General features: G+C 39.7%; 1 protein-coding gene across 2 annotated transcripts in view; it reads left to right on the plus strand.

The window, feature by feature from the left end:
* The window catches only part of ENPP1 (ectonucleotide pyrophosphatase/phosphodiesterase 1), a 55,883-nt gene that overhangs the window by 3,043 nt on the left and 35,911 nt on the right, over positions 1 to 16,929 (plus strand). For both annotated transcript variants that reach the window (XM_005154818.3, XM_034060792.1), the window contains exons 2-3: positions 13,633 to 13,705; positions 15,163 to 15,279. In XM_005154818.3, coding sequence (XP_005154875.2) covers positions 13,633 to 13,705; positions 15,163 to 15,279 — 190 coding nt within the window. The remainder of the gene's footprint in view (positions 1 to 13,632; positions 13,706 to 15,162; positions 15,280 to 16,929) is intronic.

Consider the following 16,929-nt stretch of genomic DNA (forward strand, 5'->3'; position numbering starts at 1 on the left):
AGGCTCACCAGCTGCTGTTGTGTGACAAAGCAGCCTGTTGCTGCCCAGGAGCAGGATAACTCTTGCTTGGGTTTGAGGCTTTCTGTTCCAGTTTGCTAGTGACTCTCAGGCACTGCATTTTGGTCTGATTCACTCATTCCATTAAAATAAACTTTTCCATGCATTTATAACAGCTGAAGGGAAAAAAGTAATAAAATGGACAAGGTTTCTTTTCAACAGTTTCCTTTGTCAGAACTGGAAAACTCATTTAAGGTAACACTTTGTTTAGAAAATTTCTTAGCACTTTTGCAGCTTCATAATTCTTCATTAGAAAAATAAAAAAATCAAAAAATTCCAGATAAAGTCCTGAACCCAGGACAGTGTTAGCCTCCTATAAAGAATAACGCTAGCATTTTGGTGTGCATAAAGGGAATGAATTGTTAAGTTTTAAAAATTGCTGTGGGAATACACTTAAAATATTTTTTAGTCTTGGATATTTTTTCCTTGTACTTTTTTCACTAAAGCAGTCCAATCTTTTTTTTTAAGACGAGCATTTGATGCATGTGCCAAATGCTAAAGTCTTCTGAAATATTGTCTTGTTCAGTTACCTTCTGCAGCTTGCTGAGAGGGTAGATAGAACTTGTATAATAACTGTGAATTAAACCAGTGTCATGTAACAAATTAAGACAGTGTAGCTCTTTGGCATGTGGTCTCAGAAAGCTGCTCTGTGTTTTACAGCTGGCTGCAGGTGCAGTGAGAAGCAATCCAGGGTGAGTGGCTTTTTTCTTTGAATGGTTAGTGAGCTCTTCATTAGCCTGACGATCATACTAAGGTAGTACATGGCATGGACTTGTAATGAGCTGTGATCTGAAGTCAGTGAAGGATATTATGATAAAGATGACATCTTTGGAAGCCACTGCGCTAGTCTGGGTTGCCTTTTTATCTAGCAATTAAAGTTAAGTGTGCTGGGCTGTATCCAGTTGCTGGTAAGCCAAGAAAAAGTTTTGCTTTCCCTGTACTCATTGCTTGTTTTATCCCACATGGAATACTGTGTCCAGGCTGGGGCCCTCTAGATCAGTTCAACTGGAGCAAGTTCAGCAAGGTGCCACCAAGGTGGGCTGATGCTCTCTTTTTGTGTGAGGTTGAGGTAGAAGGCCCTGGGCTTCTTCAGCGTCGGGAAGAGGTGGCTTCAATGAGGAGCACCTAACTGCAACGTTCCCACAACTCTGAGGTTGTCATCAAGCAAATGGAACCAGACTTTAATGTAACTCATGTGAGGAGAGGAAAGACAATGAAAAGAAAGTGTTTGTGGCCAAATCTTGTGATTTGTATCATAGTTATTCACTACAGCCAACTTCGGCATAACTGTTTTTATGAGTATTGGTCAGCTCTAAAGCACTGGAATCAAGGACTCAATATTTTGTGCTTGAGTTTGGGAGATGTGAGCACCATGATCAGTCTTTCCTCTAAACTTTTTTGTCCCATTTCAGCCTTTTTTGTTGGTTTTTTTTTTTACTGTTTTGCTTTATGTGCCTTGCCTTTTCCCCTTTCAATAAGTCCTTGCTGAAATGACTTTTCCTGTGAGAGTGCTGGATTGGGTTTAGGTAGAACTTTTTGTGTTCCAAGAAACTCCACACAGACTAACAGTAATGTTAAAGTGTCTGACCGTTAAGGGATTTGAACTTTTTAGCATTGAACAGCCTTTGGTGAAATATGAAGTAGAAAATGACAGTGACAGGATGGCCATAGTTTAAGTAGAATTTGAAGTGCTTTTTGGCTCAGAAATATTAAAGCAGTTCTTTGCCAATCTCCAATATTTTAATGTTTTGTAGGAAACTCTTTTCCAGTATTTGGAAACAAGGTTTTTTTAAAGCAAGTGTCTTGCCTGTCATCCTTCAACATTACAGCTCTCCCGCTCCAGTGGTGGCTTGTTTTGAATTCTTAAGACCTGGTAAAAAGTGGTGTTTAACAAAATAGTCTTTTATTATACTTGCTGTTGATGTAATTAGATGCATGTCAATAATAATACAGTTATAACCATAAATGCATACATTAAACATGTTGCTATCCAATTTAATCCATGAAAAGAAGATTTGTGTTTTGATGAATTTTTTACTGTTTCTCTTCAGTCAACTCATTTTTCAAGAAAGACCTTGTAAATAATTCTTGTTACACAGAGAGAACCCACAATTTCTTTACTCTTCAAGTGGGTACCTTCATGCTGGGAACTGAAGCCAAATTTCATGGTCTTGTTCTTGTACTGTAAAAAGCTGAGGAATACTTAGCGATTTTAACTCTGAAGGGATGCCAGGGTTAACTTGTGTTCTTGCTTTACTTGCACTTTACTTCACAGAGCTTGTCAGCATATTCTATTTTAGATGACAGAAGCTGATATGAGGTAAAAAAAATATACAAATAAACACTTGCAGAAATTGAAGCTTTATCAATACTTAAGAAAAAAACCCCAAAACAAACAAGGCAAACACAACAAAAAATCTACTTAAGTAAAAATCTTCACAGAGGGAGAATAGGGACCACTTTTGTTTATAACTGTATTGGGAACTCATTTTTATTGCTGAGCTATGTTGACTTTGGGTGCAGCTGTGCTACAGTCAAAGGTGAGATTGAGGTTTTGCTGAGCATACTTTAGCTCAGTTTAAAATGGGTAGTTTAGTATTGCTTTCAGACTAAACAGTGTGGAGTTTAGGACAGACTGCAAGATACTCCTATGTAGCTGAGCTGGGGCCATCTTGGAGGGTTATGGTAACCTCTCTGAGTGCAGTTTGTGAATATTCCTGGCTTCCTGGAGTCCTGCTGGAGTGCAAAGCTTGGAACAGGCTGAAGTACACCCAGTTGTGTGACTTGTGTGCTTCTGTTAACACTGATGTCTGGTTGGCTGCCTGAAAACACCCACATTGTGTCTAGGAATTTGAGTGTAGACTACCTGCTGGTGGGTTAGGCTGTAGTGTGCTAGGATCAGCTGTTTGGTCAATTCAGGCAAAACAAATGAGCAATAGGGGCTATGATTAGTATCAATGTGTGCTCAGACTTCCTGCTTGGAGCATTCAGAGATCTGTCTCAATCTATGCTTCAGGGTTTCTCTGTTTTGCAGTAATAGCTTCTGTGTACCTGTCAGGTAACTAGGTAAAGGAAGGTCCTACTGAAAGAGACAGTAAAGCCGTACAGTATGATAACAAGGCAGATGCAGGCAGTGACCTCATTGAAAAGGGGCATTCTCACCATGCCTCGCATGACCAAAGTGAGCAAAGCAGGTCTGGGGACATCAGCTATGTCTGGATGTCGTGGTTTAAACCAAAATCCGCACAGTTCGCTCACTCCCCCCCCCCCCCCCCCCCCCCCCCGCTCCCCCAAGTCCTGGAGAGTTAGGAAGGAGAATCCAAAGAATGTAGCCCCCACGGATTGAGATAAGAACAGTTTAATTGCTAAGGCATAACACAAATCACTACTGCCATTACTACTACAAATAATAATGATACAGCCAATAACAAGCGAAAAGAATACAACACCCCACCAGCCGCCAACCCATAACTCACTCCACCCTGCCCAACCAAGCACCGTATGCTCCTTCCTCCATTTTCCTCCAGAGCTCCACCCCTCCAGCTCTCTCCCCCAGTTGCATCCTGGGCATCACGTGCTATGGTATGGAATACCTCATTGGCTAACCTGGGTCAGGTGTCCTGTCTCTCCTTCCTCCTGGCCTCCCCTCCTCCCCGGCAGATCACGTGCTCAGAAAAAGGCCCTTAACAAAAACACCCCCAAAACATGCTCGCCACCAAGCAACTGTTCCCAGCCCAGAAGTCAAAACACAGCACTGCACCAGCTACAAGAAGGAGGAAAAAATGACTGCTACTGCTCAACCCATGACACTGGACAGTAGTCTAAATTGCCAGAGGTGTATATAGTGATGAGGCAGGTCCAAGGTCAAGGAAGGATATAGTGTCTTAAGTTGGGGTCAGGGTCAATACAGTCCTTGGCCGGGATGGACACAACTGCAGTGTGGCAGAGGACAGAGGCAAGAGCTGGCTAAAACAAGGTGAGGAGTGACTGCTGAGGCTTATTCCAGCTTTTTGCTGAAGAGCTGCCTTCAAGGCTGGTTGAGCTTTCACAAAAAGCAGCTCTCAGGAGCTAAAATATTGGAGAAGTGGCAGCCAAACTCCTGGGATGTGGTAGTGTGCTCTTGGTCTAAAAATAAGAGGGAACACATTAATAGTTTAAATGGATAGGCCTTTGTAGAGACAATAATTAAGTTGAATTTGGAGCAGCTTAGTTACTGTGCTAAAACTTAATTTCAGGCAAAGTCAAAGATGCAAAAATTATGCAAGGTTTCCTTCTAATTCCTGCTTTTCAGAGTTTTTTCTTTAGCATTTTAATATCAGTAGAATTACACAAGGAGTGAACTGTTCTGGTTTAATTTACTATGGAAGCTGCATTTCTGTTACTTTTGACTGGAAGAAGGAGTGGAGTGAATTTAAGGCTTTGAAAACATGAAAGGTATGAAAAGTTTCTCACTTTGAATATGGTATTAGAAATTAATATATTGGGTAACATCACTGTGGCAATATGGTCTGGGCAGTGGATAAATACATTGTTTTAAAGAATATTCTCTCTGACAGAATTTGACAATCGCAGTACTGTCCTATTTGATGGAACAGGAGTATGTATGATTTTCATAGAAGCTATTTTATAATGATCAGTATTGGAATGGTATTTTGACAATAGGACGGGAAATAAAACCACATAAAATGTACTGTCTGCACTGAAAAGCAAAAATACTTTCCTGCACACCTGTTGCACAGGTCAGATGTATAAAAAGTTTTCTTTAAGGGTACTTATAAGACAGCAGTAGATTTTATTATAAATGGGATGTGGTGAAGGGTGAAGGAAAGCAGGGTAAGTAAGGAATTCTGGCAAATAGGTTGTTGTTTAACTGTTCAACACTGACTAAGTTAGCTAAGGAGAAAAGGGAAGTAGTGAGAAAAGATAAAATGTTGCATTTCCAAAGAAACTCAGGTGTGTATGAACCTTGTTCCCGTTCAGCTGTGTAATGGCATATAAATAAATTAAGCTATGTAAATGCCTTCTAATATGTGGTAGTATTTAGGTACAAGTTTGTGTTTGGGTACAAGTTTGTGTTAAGTTCCTCTTCTATGAATAACAAAGAATGTATAGTGTTGTTATAGCTGCTTGCACTAAAGTCAATAATCAAACTCAGCCTTTTCTCTTCCATTGTGTTTATCTCTGGCATCATCAAGTGGCCCAGTTCTTCAGTCCTCTTCTGACTGCAATAAGTTTCCATGCTGTGAGGCATTAAAATTTGATAGTCTGCCTTTTGTATCTTAAGGGGCTGTATTAAAAGGGTGCAGTGGGAAATAATGGTCTCTCTGTTAGCCCTGGCATCCTTTTTTGGAAAATGGCCAAAGAATTCAGGTCTAAAGGTGTGCTTGTGATTGGTGTCAGTGTGCTTAGTGAAGACCCATGGTGAATAGCTTTGAAACCTTATTTGTCCCATCTTCTTCCCTTACTGCTTTGTGGTTCTACCATTTTTGATACTCCTTACATTCTTTTTACATTTGTTTTGCAGGATTTCTTCACTTGCTTTTTAAGGTTGCTCTGTCTTCCTGCTCAGCCTAAATGTTGCTGTCATGGTGGCAGAACCAACAGCATCTGCAAGGGAAAGATAGAGGCAAATGTAGGCTTCTTTGGTATACTTAGTGGCATTATTGGTACCCACTAGATGCAACCTCCTCTTACACTGTTCTTGTTTTGTAACTCTTATGGCGGTACTATAAATCAGAACAGCTTTAGTGTTATTCTTGAGAAGTGACTTTTGGAGTAGGAAGTCCTGTATATGATCTGTTGTGCTGAATGAAAGAATTGTATTTGCAAGTACAATATTTACACTTTTTCTTGTAAATCAAGATCAGTTCTCAGTCCTGAAAAAACCCTACTTGCTGATTAAATAGTCTGATCTGTTGCATGAAATAGTGTTTGCAAGTACAATATTGACACTTTTTCTCATAAACCAAGATCAGCTTTCAGTCCTGAAAAAAAAAAAACCCAAACCCTACTCTGATGATATAGTAGAGTCAGCTGCTATCTGTTTTCTGGGAATTTACCCAGAAGTTATTTCCTTTTATTTTTGTCTAGCATATAGTTAAACATTAGTTTGTCTCTTAAATACTCCCATGATGTAAAATGCATTGAAAACCAGAACAACTAGATGTGCTTTGAGAACAACTGATGTATTGATACCTTCCGGGAGAATATGTACCTGTACAGTTGGACAAGCAACAAATAAGACAATTTTTTTAGATCCTAGCTGACAAGTGCTACGTCTTTCCTATCTTTCTGTCTCTTGTTAAAACCAAGCGCTCAAATAGTTCTGAAAGGTATTTAGAGAGCTATAGTATGATAATTCCCTGCTGAATGAACAATTATCATTCTTTAGCAAGCTGTCTATAAAGGATTTTTATAATATCTTACGGTCGCTCAAGCTACCTTTAAACTGTTTTTGTCTTTTGAATGACCTTTGGTTGCAATAGTATATAATAACAGTCTTGAGAACATTCAATAAAAACAATGAGAGTAGACCTGCTGTGTGCTGCTTTGGGAAGAAAAAGCAATAATCCCTATGCATTTTTATAGCTTATCTTTTCAGCTCTGAAAAGGTTTGGGGTGTAGGCTCCAGCTTTTCTATCCACTGATTTCAGGATCATTCAGTCACCTTCAGTGTTTCAGGACAGCCAGGACCTGAGACCCAGCAGCTCTCCTCCGGCTGAGCTCTAGGTGTGGAATGTGGGTCAACATAAGTAAGTCTTTGAAGAGCATAAAAATATTTACAAATGTGGAAAGAAGAGATGGGTGGTGCAAGAAGGAGGTGGTACACTTGTTACAGTTGCGATAACTTGTTATTTTAGGTGATCTATTTAGGTATGTGGCTGTGTTGGTGCGAGTGAAAGTACCCATCTCTTTTCAGTTTAGTAAACATTATTAAGAATCCCCTGCTTTTGAATAAAACTGAGCTGTTGGGCATTTATACCCGTTTAAAAATAACTTTTACAAGCGTAAGTAAGTGTTCCACTGCTCCTGGCAAGTGTAGATATTTTCTTTTTCCTCTGTACACTATGCTTTCTGCATTTTTAACAATGCCTTTTTAAAGACTGAAGGTAACTTGCCTGTTACTGGAAATTCATTATTTATTACTGTGTTCTTTACACTTTTGCAGGTGAATGTCTTTCTCAAAGATATTTCAATGTGAAGGTCCAGATCGTTAGTCATCTATTCTAGGCGCACAGAACAGTGAAAACAGTATGCTCTTCACAGATCCCAGTGGTTTTGGAAAATTCCATGGTTTTTTTTTTGTAATGCTGGCGTTACAGATCCAGTCTAGACATTCTCCCTTCATGAAGAGACATGACACAGCTGTGGGAGTCAGTCATGGAGTTTGGAATGGAAAACCACTACTTTGCATATTTTGCCTTGTTAATTGCCTAGTAGTTAACAAAAGTACCTTAAGCCTTGGAGTGACAAGGTTTATTGGCCATGGAGCACCAGGGATGAAGAAATGACTACAGGAAGCAATGAAGTACATGGTAGGCGAAGATTGAGTAAAATCAACACAGGAAGAAACTTAGTTCAGAATTATTATTCCTTGAAAGGAGTATTGGTGCATTCTTCAGGAATTCTGCAAAGAAAAATGCAGAATAGAGGGGAAGTAGGGGAGATGGACATAGCTGGGGAGGAATAAAGAGAAAGGGACAGTAGCATTGACTATGTAATGGAAGGAAGAGTAACATACAGCAGCAAAGGATAGACAACAGTAGCTGAGGTTGGTGAGAGCTTTCTTTGTATGTCACCAAGACCTGTATAGTTGACTAGTCTCTGGGCTCTGGTTTCTTACTGCCTCTGTGGCCCTTCCACTAGCCCCCGAAATCACTGCTGGGAAATTCTCTTCTCTGCAGTTCTAGAGATGAATGATGGAAATAATTCTGCTCTCTAATCATGTTATCATCTTTCCATCTGCCCAGCTCAAAATAAAAGACTTTTGAAATGTTTTCAGGATTACAGTTCTTCAGACATTCAACCACCTATTCCCAACCACTATAATGTTTACAAAGCAAAGCTTTTATTGCTTCCTCCCACATAAAGGAAGCAGTGATGGGACAAAGATTCATCCCTAGATGACAATGGTTTTTTTTAATTCCAAAACAAACTTTCTAAAAAATATTTTAAAACAAAAAAAGACACTTTCTTCTCGTCAGTTTTTACTGTGTTGATTTAAAAGCTTTTCTCAGATACTATATTAAAACCAAATCTGACATTTTGTCCTCAAAATGTCTCAAGTTACAGGACAAAAAGTTCATGTGTTACTTTTGTATATAACAAGGCCAGTTTCTTTTATTTGCCTTCCTAGTAAGTATTGGATTCACATGTTCTTTCTAAATTGTGCCTTTTCTCAGTTCTTGCTTTCTCTTTTTAGGGGAAGAATTTGGGGGAGGGGGGAGAGGGGGTGAGAACTTCTCCTTTTGTTTAAAGAGAGACTAAAGGTTGAAGGCAGACAGTGATAGTAACTAGAGATCAGTCTGGTGCTTGCAGCAGGATGCTGCAGGGTTCTCATGAGTTTCTTGATAGTAAATCTTAAACTACATGTGCAGTTACTTGTTTCTATATAGATTAAAAATAATTTAACCTTTACACCTCAGACTGCCACATCCCCAAACTGAGCTAGGTGTGTGTAAAGTAGTTTAGGTAATATTGGTGATCTGCTTTCTGCAGCGAAGTTCCACCTCGCATGAAGTGAAGTGAATGAGTGCACATTTGGACTGCAGCAGTGAGATGAATTCTTGTACCTGGGCAATCTTTAAAGCTAGCAAAATATTCCTTCTGCAGAACTGATCATCTTGGAGCCTTTCCACCGACAATAAGTCAGCTACTAGTGTAGCAACCTCTTGCTGTGCCCAGTCAGGATGACTGCTGCTGTTGGCCAGTACTAATTGCTCCACATTGTTCCAGCTGGATGTTTTGTGCCTTTTGCATCTATAATATCCACGTGACTGAAGTCATTCAGGCTCAAGATAAAGCTTTGATTCAAAACCTTATACTATGCAATTGCAGCTTAATGTTTTTTCCACTAGGTTGGAGTTGGTTGTGCCAGAACATTATTAAAAGCTTTACCTTTAAGCTTGCAATTTTTGTGAAGCTTCTTTATTAAGCATTGAAGAAAGAAAGGAAAAAAAAACCCAACCAAAATGGGGTGGAGAATCTTTAGTATTTTGCAGTAAAATATTTTAAGACTGAAATTTAAGCTAGTAAGACCAATGTTAAGAAAGCAAAGGCTTGAATGTGATGAGTCAATGAAGTTCCCAGATCTTCATTACTATAGATGGCAGGTAGGGTCCTGGACCATGTTTTCTCTTGTATGTATATGTAAGAAATTTGAGAGCAGAACTGGTTTGTTCTATGAGACACAGCATTTTTGTAGTATGCTTGTAGTGCGGTGTTGTCTGTTACTGTATGAGGTTTCCAGAGTATTACTTGGGAAAACAAGTTGCACTAATGCATCAAGTAGTATGACCCTTTTATAGTGTTTCTTAGCCAAAAGAAATATGGCTCAGTGAACATAATCCTTTCATGTTTTTGCTTGTTGGAATAAATTATGTTCATGGAAGTGTAAAACTGAAAATTTGGAATAGAATACACAACCTTGATTTTATAACATTTGATGCCAAAATATCATGAGTTATTTGGGAACTTCAGTGAGGATGTACTAATTTTAATTGGGAAGTATTAGAACGCTACTACTTTGGGGTGGCCTTTGTTTAGTTTATTTTTGCTTTTTATTTTTTTAAAAATTAATTTAATGTCACAATTAAATTCCTATTTTAAAAGTGCATTACCTACACTGAATCTCCATAAAGGAATAGTAATAGTTTATTTAGCGGCACTGTAATGTGTTTTTGTCATGAGGATGCCTTAGGTGGTGTAAGGGTCACAAGTCATGTAGCTGTCCAAAGGTATGGGATAAAGCTCTTGCAGGCAGAGGTTTGGCTTTTGTTTAAAAGCACACTTATGGTTGCGTGTCAGAGGATGTTCTACTCCTTGGTCTTAGTAGCAGAGCCTGGTGGGAGTTGAGAAGCAATATGTTGTCACCCTGGAATAGAACATTCTCAAGTTGCCTTTTTTAAAAAACAAATGAATCTGTTTGTAATTTCCAAATAATAATGAATTATTACGAAAAGGACAATAAGAGGTGTCATGGTTTAAACCGAATCTGCACAGAGGTTTTGCTCTCTCCATTGATTTTTGCAGGGCCTTAATATCTTTCATTTGATGTGCTACCTACCTAGCTGTGTTCATTCTTCATGGCCGGGTTAATGGAGACTTGCACCTTTCTATTAGTTGTATTGTATCTTGGTGCATTGATAATGCCAGGGTTTTGGTTTTTGTTTTCCTTCTTTCCCTATCAATTCAAAGATAGTTCTGAATTCAAAAAGTACTTATTTCTCTGCTAGACATTGTATTCAATAATCTAAGATTGAGCTAGTGTGGTTCAGAATTCTAGGCCATAGTTTAATCAGATTGAGTCTATAATTCCATTTTCTTGTGAATGTTATATATGTAATATTTTTGTTATTGCTTAATAGTTCTGATAATGTTTCATATTTTAATAGTCACACCAGCCATCCTCAGGGTACTCAGTTCCCTGAGCTGGATGGCAGAGATGGGGAGCTGATTGAAATCCCTGTAATTCAGGAAGAAATGGTTAGTGTCCTTCTGTTCCACTTAGACCTATATAAGTCTATAGGTATGGATGGGTTACATCCAAGAATGCTAAAGGAGCTTGCAGAGTAGCTTGCTAAGCCACTCTCTGTCACTTATCAGTGGTCCTAGTCTAGTGAGCAGGTCCCAGGGGACTGGAAGTTGGCTAATGTGGCACCTCTCTACAAAAAGGACAGGAAGGATGACCCTGGGAACTGCAGGCCTGTCAGCCTGACCTCAGTGCCGGGGAAGGTCATGAAGCAGATGATCCGAAGTGAGATCATAAAGCACCTGTGGAAAAACTGAGGGATCAGGCCCAGTCAGCATGGGTTCATGAAGAGCAGGTCTAACTTGAATAACCTGATATCCTATGATAAGGTACCCACCTGGTTGATGAGGCAAAGGCTGGGGACATTGTGTATTTGGACTTAAATAAAGCATTTGACTCGTGTCTCCCACAGTGTTCTCCTAAACAAATTGGCTGCTTACAACCTGGATAGGTGTATTCTTTGCTGGGTTGGAAACTGGCTAGATGGCTGAACCCAGAGTGGTGGTATATGGCATCACATCTAATTGGTGAATGACCCAATTGGTGAATGGGTCACCATTGGTCAATGGTGTCCCTCCTGGCTCAGTGTTAGGGCCAGTGTTGTTTAACATCTTCATTGATGATCTGAATGAGGAGAGCGAGTGCACCCTCGGTAAATTTGTGGACGGTACCATGCTGAGTGGTGTTGATCTACTGGAAGGCAGGATGGCTCTGCAGGGGGATCTGGACAGGCTGGATTGATGGACTGTGGCCAGTGGCATGAGCTTCAACAAGGCAAAGTGCTGGGTACTGAGTCTGAGCCACAATAACCTCGTATAATGCTACAGCGTTGGCGAAGAGTGGCTGAAAAGCTGCTCGGTGGAAAAGGACTTGGGAATGCTGATTGGTGGCTGATGAACATGAGCCAAGAAGGCCAACAGCAATCCTGGCCTGTATCGGAACTAATGTGGCCAGCAGGACTAGGAAAGTCATTGTCCCCCTGTACTTGGCACTGGTGAGGCTGCACCTTGAATCCTGTGTTCAGTTCTGGGCCCCTCCCTACAAGAAGGACATTGAGGTGCTGGAGCAGGTCCAGAGAAGTGCAACGAAGCTGGTGAATGGTCTGGAGAACAAGTCTTATGAGGAATGACTGAGGGAACTGGGGTTGTTTAGTGGGGAAGAGAAGGCTCAGGGGGATTTTATTGCTCTTTACCACTACCTGAAATGAGGTTGTAGTGGGTTGGGGTTGCTCTCATCTCCTAAGTAACAAGCAATAGGACAAGAGGTAATGGCCTCAGGCAGTGACAGGGGAGGCTTGGATTGGATATTAGGAAAAATTTCTTCACCAAAAGGGTTGTCGTGCATTAGAACAGGCTGCCCAGAGAACTGGTAGAATCATTGTCCCTGGAAGTGTTCAAAAACTCATGCAGATGACGCTCTCAGTGACATGGGTTAGTGATGGTCTTGGCAGTCCTGGGGTAATGGTTGGACTTAATTATCTTAAATGTCTTTTCCAGCCTATTTGTTTGTATGATTCTATAATTTGCACTTCACAAATCCAGAATATCTAAATTTCAATGCTGCACATTCCAGAAATTGCTTTCTTGCTGTCTTTATTAGCTGCTTAGTGAACAAAACTGTCTAGTGAACTGTATGCTTGTTACAGCCAAGACAAATAGTTCTTATATACTGAAGTTGTCACAGTCTTTAAGCTTGAGAAATAATTGGGCGCATTTTAAAATGTGATGTGGCAAAAATTCATCCCAGCATGATTCAGGCATTGTAATAATGACTCAGCATTTTTTTTCTGATGGGGAGGAGGAATAAAGGGAGAGACTTTGTGTAGGCATGTACAAAATATCATTGAAGTATTGCTTGAAAGTAAGTTTTCCTCAGAGAATGATTGCTGGGAAGGCAGTATGTACGTTCTCTCCTACAAGTATCTCCCCAAATACTTCTGAATAAGAAAGTCTTCATTATTACAGTGCCTTTTCTTTCAGGTATTTTGGCAAAGTACCTATTCTCTTCTACACTTGAATAGAATAGGCATTATAACTGCAGTGTTGGCTTTCCTAGACTCTTTAATTATTCTGTATGTGTTAATAGTATGCACATTTTTCCTGAAGAGTTTATGAACCAGTTCCAGTACTTAAGAGGTTAAAAGGAATCTTTCCTTGTGTATGAGCAGGCACTAGATCTTGCCCTAAAATGCTGTGTTAAGGACAGTATGGTGCTTGTTTGATAACACTAATGCATTCAAAATCCAAAATAAACATGGCCATACTTTCTGGTCAGTGTCAGACACTGTGGTCAGTCTAATGTGACATCCCACAGTTGCTTACCATGGTATGGACCAACATCTAGTATGAACTGCTTACTAGGAAGTGGGAAAAGGTTTTCCTGGCTAAGAAAATTATAGGTATCACTTAAGGGCTATGCTTTCTGTAGCCTGTGGTCAATGGCAGAGCTTCACCTTCTTAGAACAACCTAGGAGGAGGGAAGAAGCAGAGCAAAGAAGTTTCTATGAAATTGATGTGTAATAATAAACATCTTAATTTATTGTTCATGGGAAGCAAGCACCACTGTGTCTACAGTAAGTAACTTTATAAAAAACCAAATACACAGGCCCAGTCCTGGGAATGTCCGTATTTGTGCAGCAGTAATTAATTGCAAACAATGTAGCGACTTGTGTTAGTGAAAAATGTGTGTAAAATTAATGAAATCCACCTCCTGATCTACATATTTATCAATTTGAGCACATTTATGTAGCATTCTAGAGAAAGTGCGGGCTTTCAAAAGCATTCAGTGGTCACTTAAGATTACTGTCTTTTTTTTCTGTCCCACAGGTACTCTGTGTTTGCATGTTAACGACAATCCTAGGATGTATATTTGGCCTGAAGCCTAGCTGTTCAAAAGATGGTAACTAATATGCCTTTTTGGTTTCCTTTTTGTTTGTTGGGTTTTGTGTGGTGGGTTTTTTTTGTGTGTTTTTTGGTTTTTTTTTTTGTAAATTAGTCTTGATATTATCAGAATGCCACCCTTTCTTGCTGCAGGAAGAGGATGGGATGCAATGCTGGAAGCAGTTTCAGTTAGAGGGAAATGAAAATACCAGGAAATAAAGCTCAGGTGTACTCAATACTTGTGTGTACTCACTTGAGAGGTAAACTGGCACTCTGTGTCTGGTCTGGCAGCTTCCACATGTCCCAGCTGTCACTGTGGTGATGTCACATGGCTATCTTTTCTCAGTTCATCGTAAAAAACCCAAAACCCCCAACCAACAACTTCTATTTCATGTTGTCCTGGAACATTTGTTTTTAATCTTTCCCAGTCAATTATGGTGAAAAAGTTGTTTGTTTTTGTTTTTTTGTTTGTTTTTTTAAACTGGTTAGAATTGTAGTCTGAAAATGTTCCTTGTGGAATTCCTCTGGCTGTTTTCTGTCCTGAAAAATATGTGGTTTTTTCAATTATGAAGTTTCTTCAGGTGGAAGGTTACGAAAGAGATTTTAAAAAATCAAGCTTCTCTTTGGGAACAGCTATGTAGAATAATTTTAAAGTGGTTTAACAATAGCCCTATACTGATTTTTTTTTGTTTGTTTTTTAACTAAAAAACAGGTTATTAATTTCCTACTACAACTTGTTTGAGGTGTTTTTCCTGATTTTGTTACAACTTTGCAATACTGGCTCATTATCTCATTTTTCTAATATCACACACCTCAAGTTTGTATCTCCTATATCTGGTTTGGAATGTTTCTTCCTGTGTCTTGAGATAATGCCTTAATTATTGTACAGTGGGATGCAGAACTGGGTCTCCTTCAGTTCCTCTGATTTGTATGAGGACAGACATTCAAACAGAGCATGAGCATGTGGGAATTCCAAGCATAGCTAATGCAGTCTAGATTCTAATTAATGTTTATTTATAGAAAGTGGAACATTTATCAGACATGATAATGAAAATCAGTGTTCTCTGTAAAAGCATTTTACTCTTTAAGGCACCCTTAATGAAAATCTAGGTTTAAATTTCCTCTGACAGGTCTTCCATATTCTGAATGATTGTACTTGTATTTTTCTGGTGATACAGAAGGGCAGGGACAGTTGCAAATAGGATTCTAGTGTTTTGTTTCACTTCTTCCAATAATGAAATGCCATGTTCCTGCTAAAGCAGAGCAGACCATTTGCTCAACATGATGGAAAAAATATTTTTGTTCAGTTAGAAGAGAAACTAAATGCTAAACTTTCCTTACTGTCTTTTGCAGCCATTCTGTAAGTTGTGTGGAATGACTATCTGTGTCATCCCACATGCTGACTATTAATTTCTTTTTTGCATGTTGACTGATGTGGGCTCAGCCACTGATATCTAACACTATCCAATATTACAGTGAAAACCTGCAAAGGTCGTTGCTTTGAAAGGACCTTTGGAAGCTGCCGCTGTGATAGAGATTGTGTCAAGCTTGGAAACTGCTGCTTAGATTACCAAGAAGCATGTATACAACCAGGTAAGAATGGAGAAAAGTTGTGGGGGTGAACTCCCCTGTTTTGTGATGTGGGACAGTTCTGTGTATGAGTATTGTGGTCTGGTGGCCATAATCCCTGACCACTTTCAGATAGTGAGTGCAAAGGGGAGCTGCTCATCAGTGGCGTGTTTCTGATATCGGTGGTCTGCCCTTCTTTGTGCTCCCTCCATTGCACCACAGATGAAGTTGCAGTTGTGATGGTGGTACTGGGGACTCCTATGGAAACATCAGGGCTCTGATGCAGCTGTTGTACACAAACAAAATTTGTACTTCATCCAGCTGGACTACATAGAAGCTGACATAGCCAGCCAGCTGACTGGCTTGCTTATAGCTCCTATGGGGGGAGAGTCTGCGAGGGACTGTGCTGCTGCTCTCTCGGTTGGAAAGAAGAGGAGCAACTATAACTTTAGGTCTCAGCCAGTTTTTTATTCTCTCTCTGGGGGTGAGAGAACAGTGACCTGCATTGTCCCTGGCACTGGGGACAACTCCTACATTCTTGGGCAAGTCAGGAATAGAAATGCATTCTGCATATTGTATCTTTCTGTCATTGCCTGCATGAAAAAGGGAAGGACAGAGCAGCTCTGTGAAAGCTGCCATCTCTCCTTATCCAGCTACTCAGTCCTTCTGCATTGTTACTCCCCAGCTTGAGTATGAAGCAAAGGTCATGTGCTGGCCTCTGGGACAAGGCAGGGTGACAAAATAGATTCCACTGGTGGAGAATGATTGTGAAGTGAGAAGCAGTTCTCATCGTTTGCCAGAAAGTAAAGGTCAGATAGACAAAGGTGTGAAAAGTACCATGGAGAAATTTGACAGGGAAAAGTGTTAGTGTGGGTAGGAACACTAAGAGCAGAACCTGTTTTTTCTATTTTAGTTTTGCCTTAGTGCTTCATATGCAGCATTTGTTTCAGCTAATTATTTTTCTTCTCACTCCTCTTTACATGTATTTGTAAAATTTATCAATGTATTCTCACCCTAAAATCAGAAATTCCACTGTTGACTTTTAAAACCAAATGATGAAACTAGGCTTAGATCCCCAATTCAACTGACTGTTATTGAAAGATCTGCTAAATTCTGTAAAGCTTTGAGCGTAGCTGAATAGGATTTGCTCTCCACTGTATTTTATTACACCACTCTCCCTCAACTTAAAGAATTCTTTAAAACCAAACTGGAGAGTCTGTCTCAGCACCAAGAATGGAGATTTATTGTGTGGTGGTGGTGGTTTGTTTTTCTTGTGTGGTGGTTTGGTGGTGTAGGGTTTTTTTAATTTATTTGTGGTTTTTGTTTGGTTTTTTTCTTTAATTAGTCTTAACATTCTGATTTACCAATAGTATCATGTAACTAGAACCATAACAGTTTCTTCTCTTTCTCTCTGTCTCTTTCTCAGAAGTAAAGATTTACTGACACTGGTAGTTATTGAAGTTCAATATTGCTGAAAGTGAGATTAACCCCTTGGGAATGCTTGTAGGGATTTCTAGTTGCTAGTCATGTATGAAAATCATTGATTCTGCTCAAATATCTGTGTTTGGATTCCATTTCTCTAAGGCCTTCACTTAAACATTCACTGAGCTGGTAAATTCATTCATGTTTATCCTCCTTGACTGCAAAGGCTCTACGTTTCTTCACAACTGATAA

The sequence above is a fragment of the Melopsittacus undulatus genome, chromosome 3 (assembly GCF_012275295.1).
Source record: "Melopsittacus undulatus isolate bMelUnd1 chromosome 3, bMelUnd1.mat.Z, whole genome shotgun sequence".
Lineage (NCBI taxonomy): Eukaryota > Metazoa > Chordata > Aves > Psittaciformes > Psittaculidae > Melopsittacus > Melopsittacus undulatus.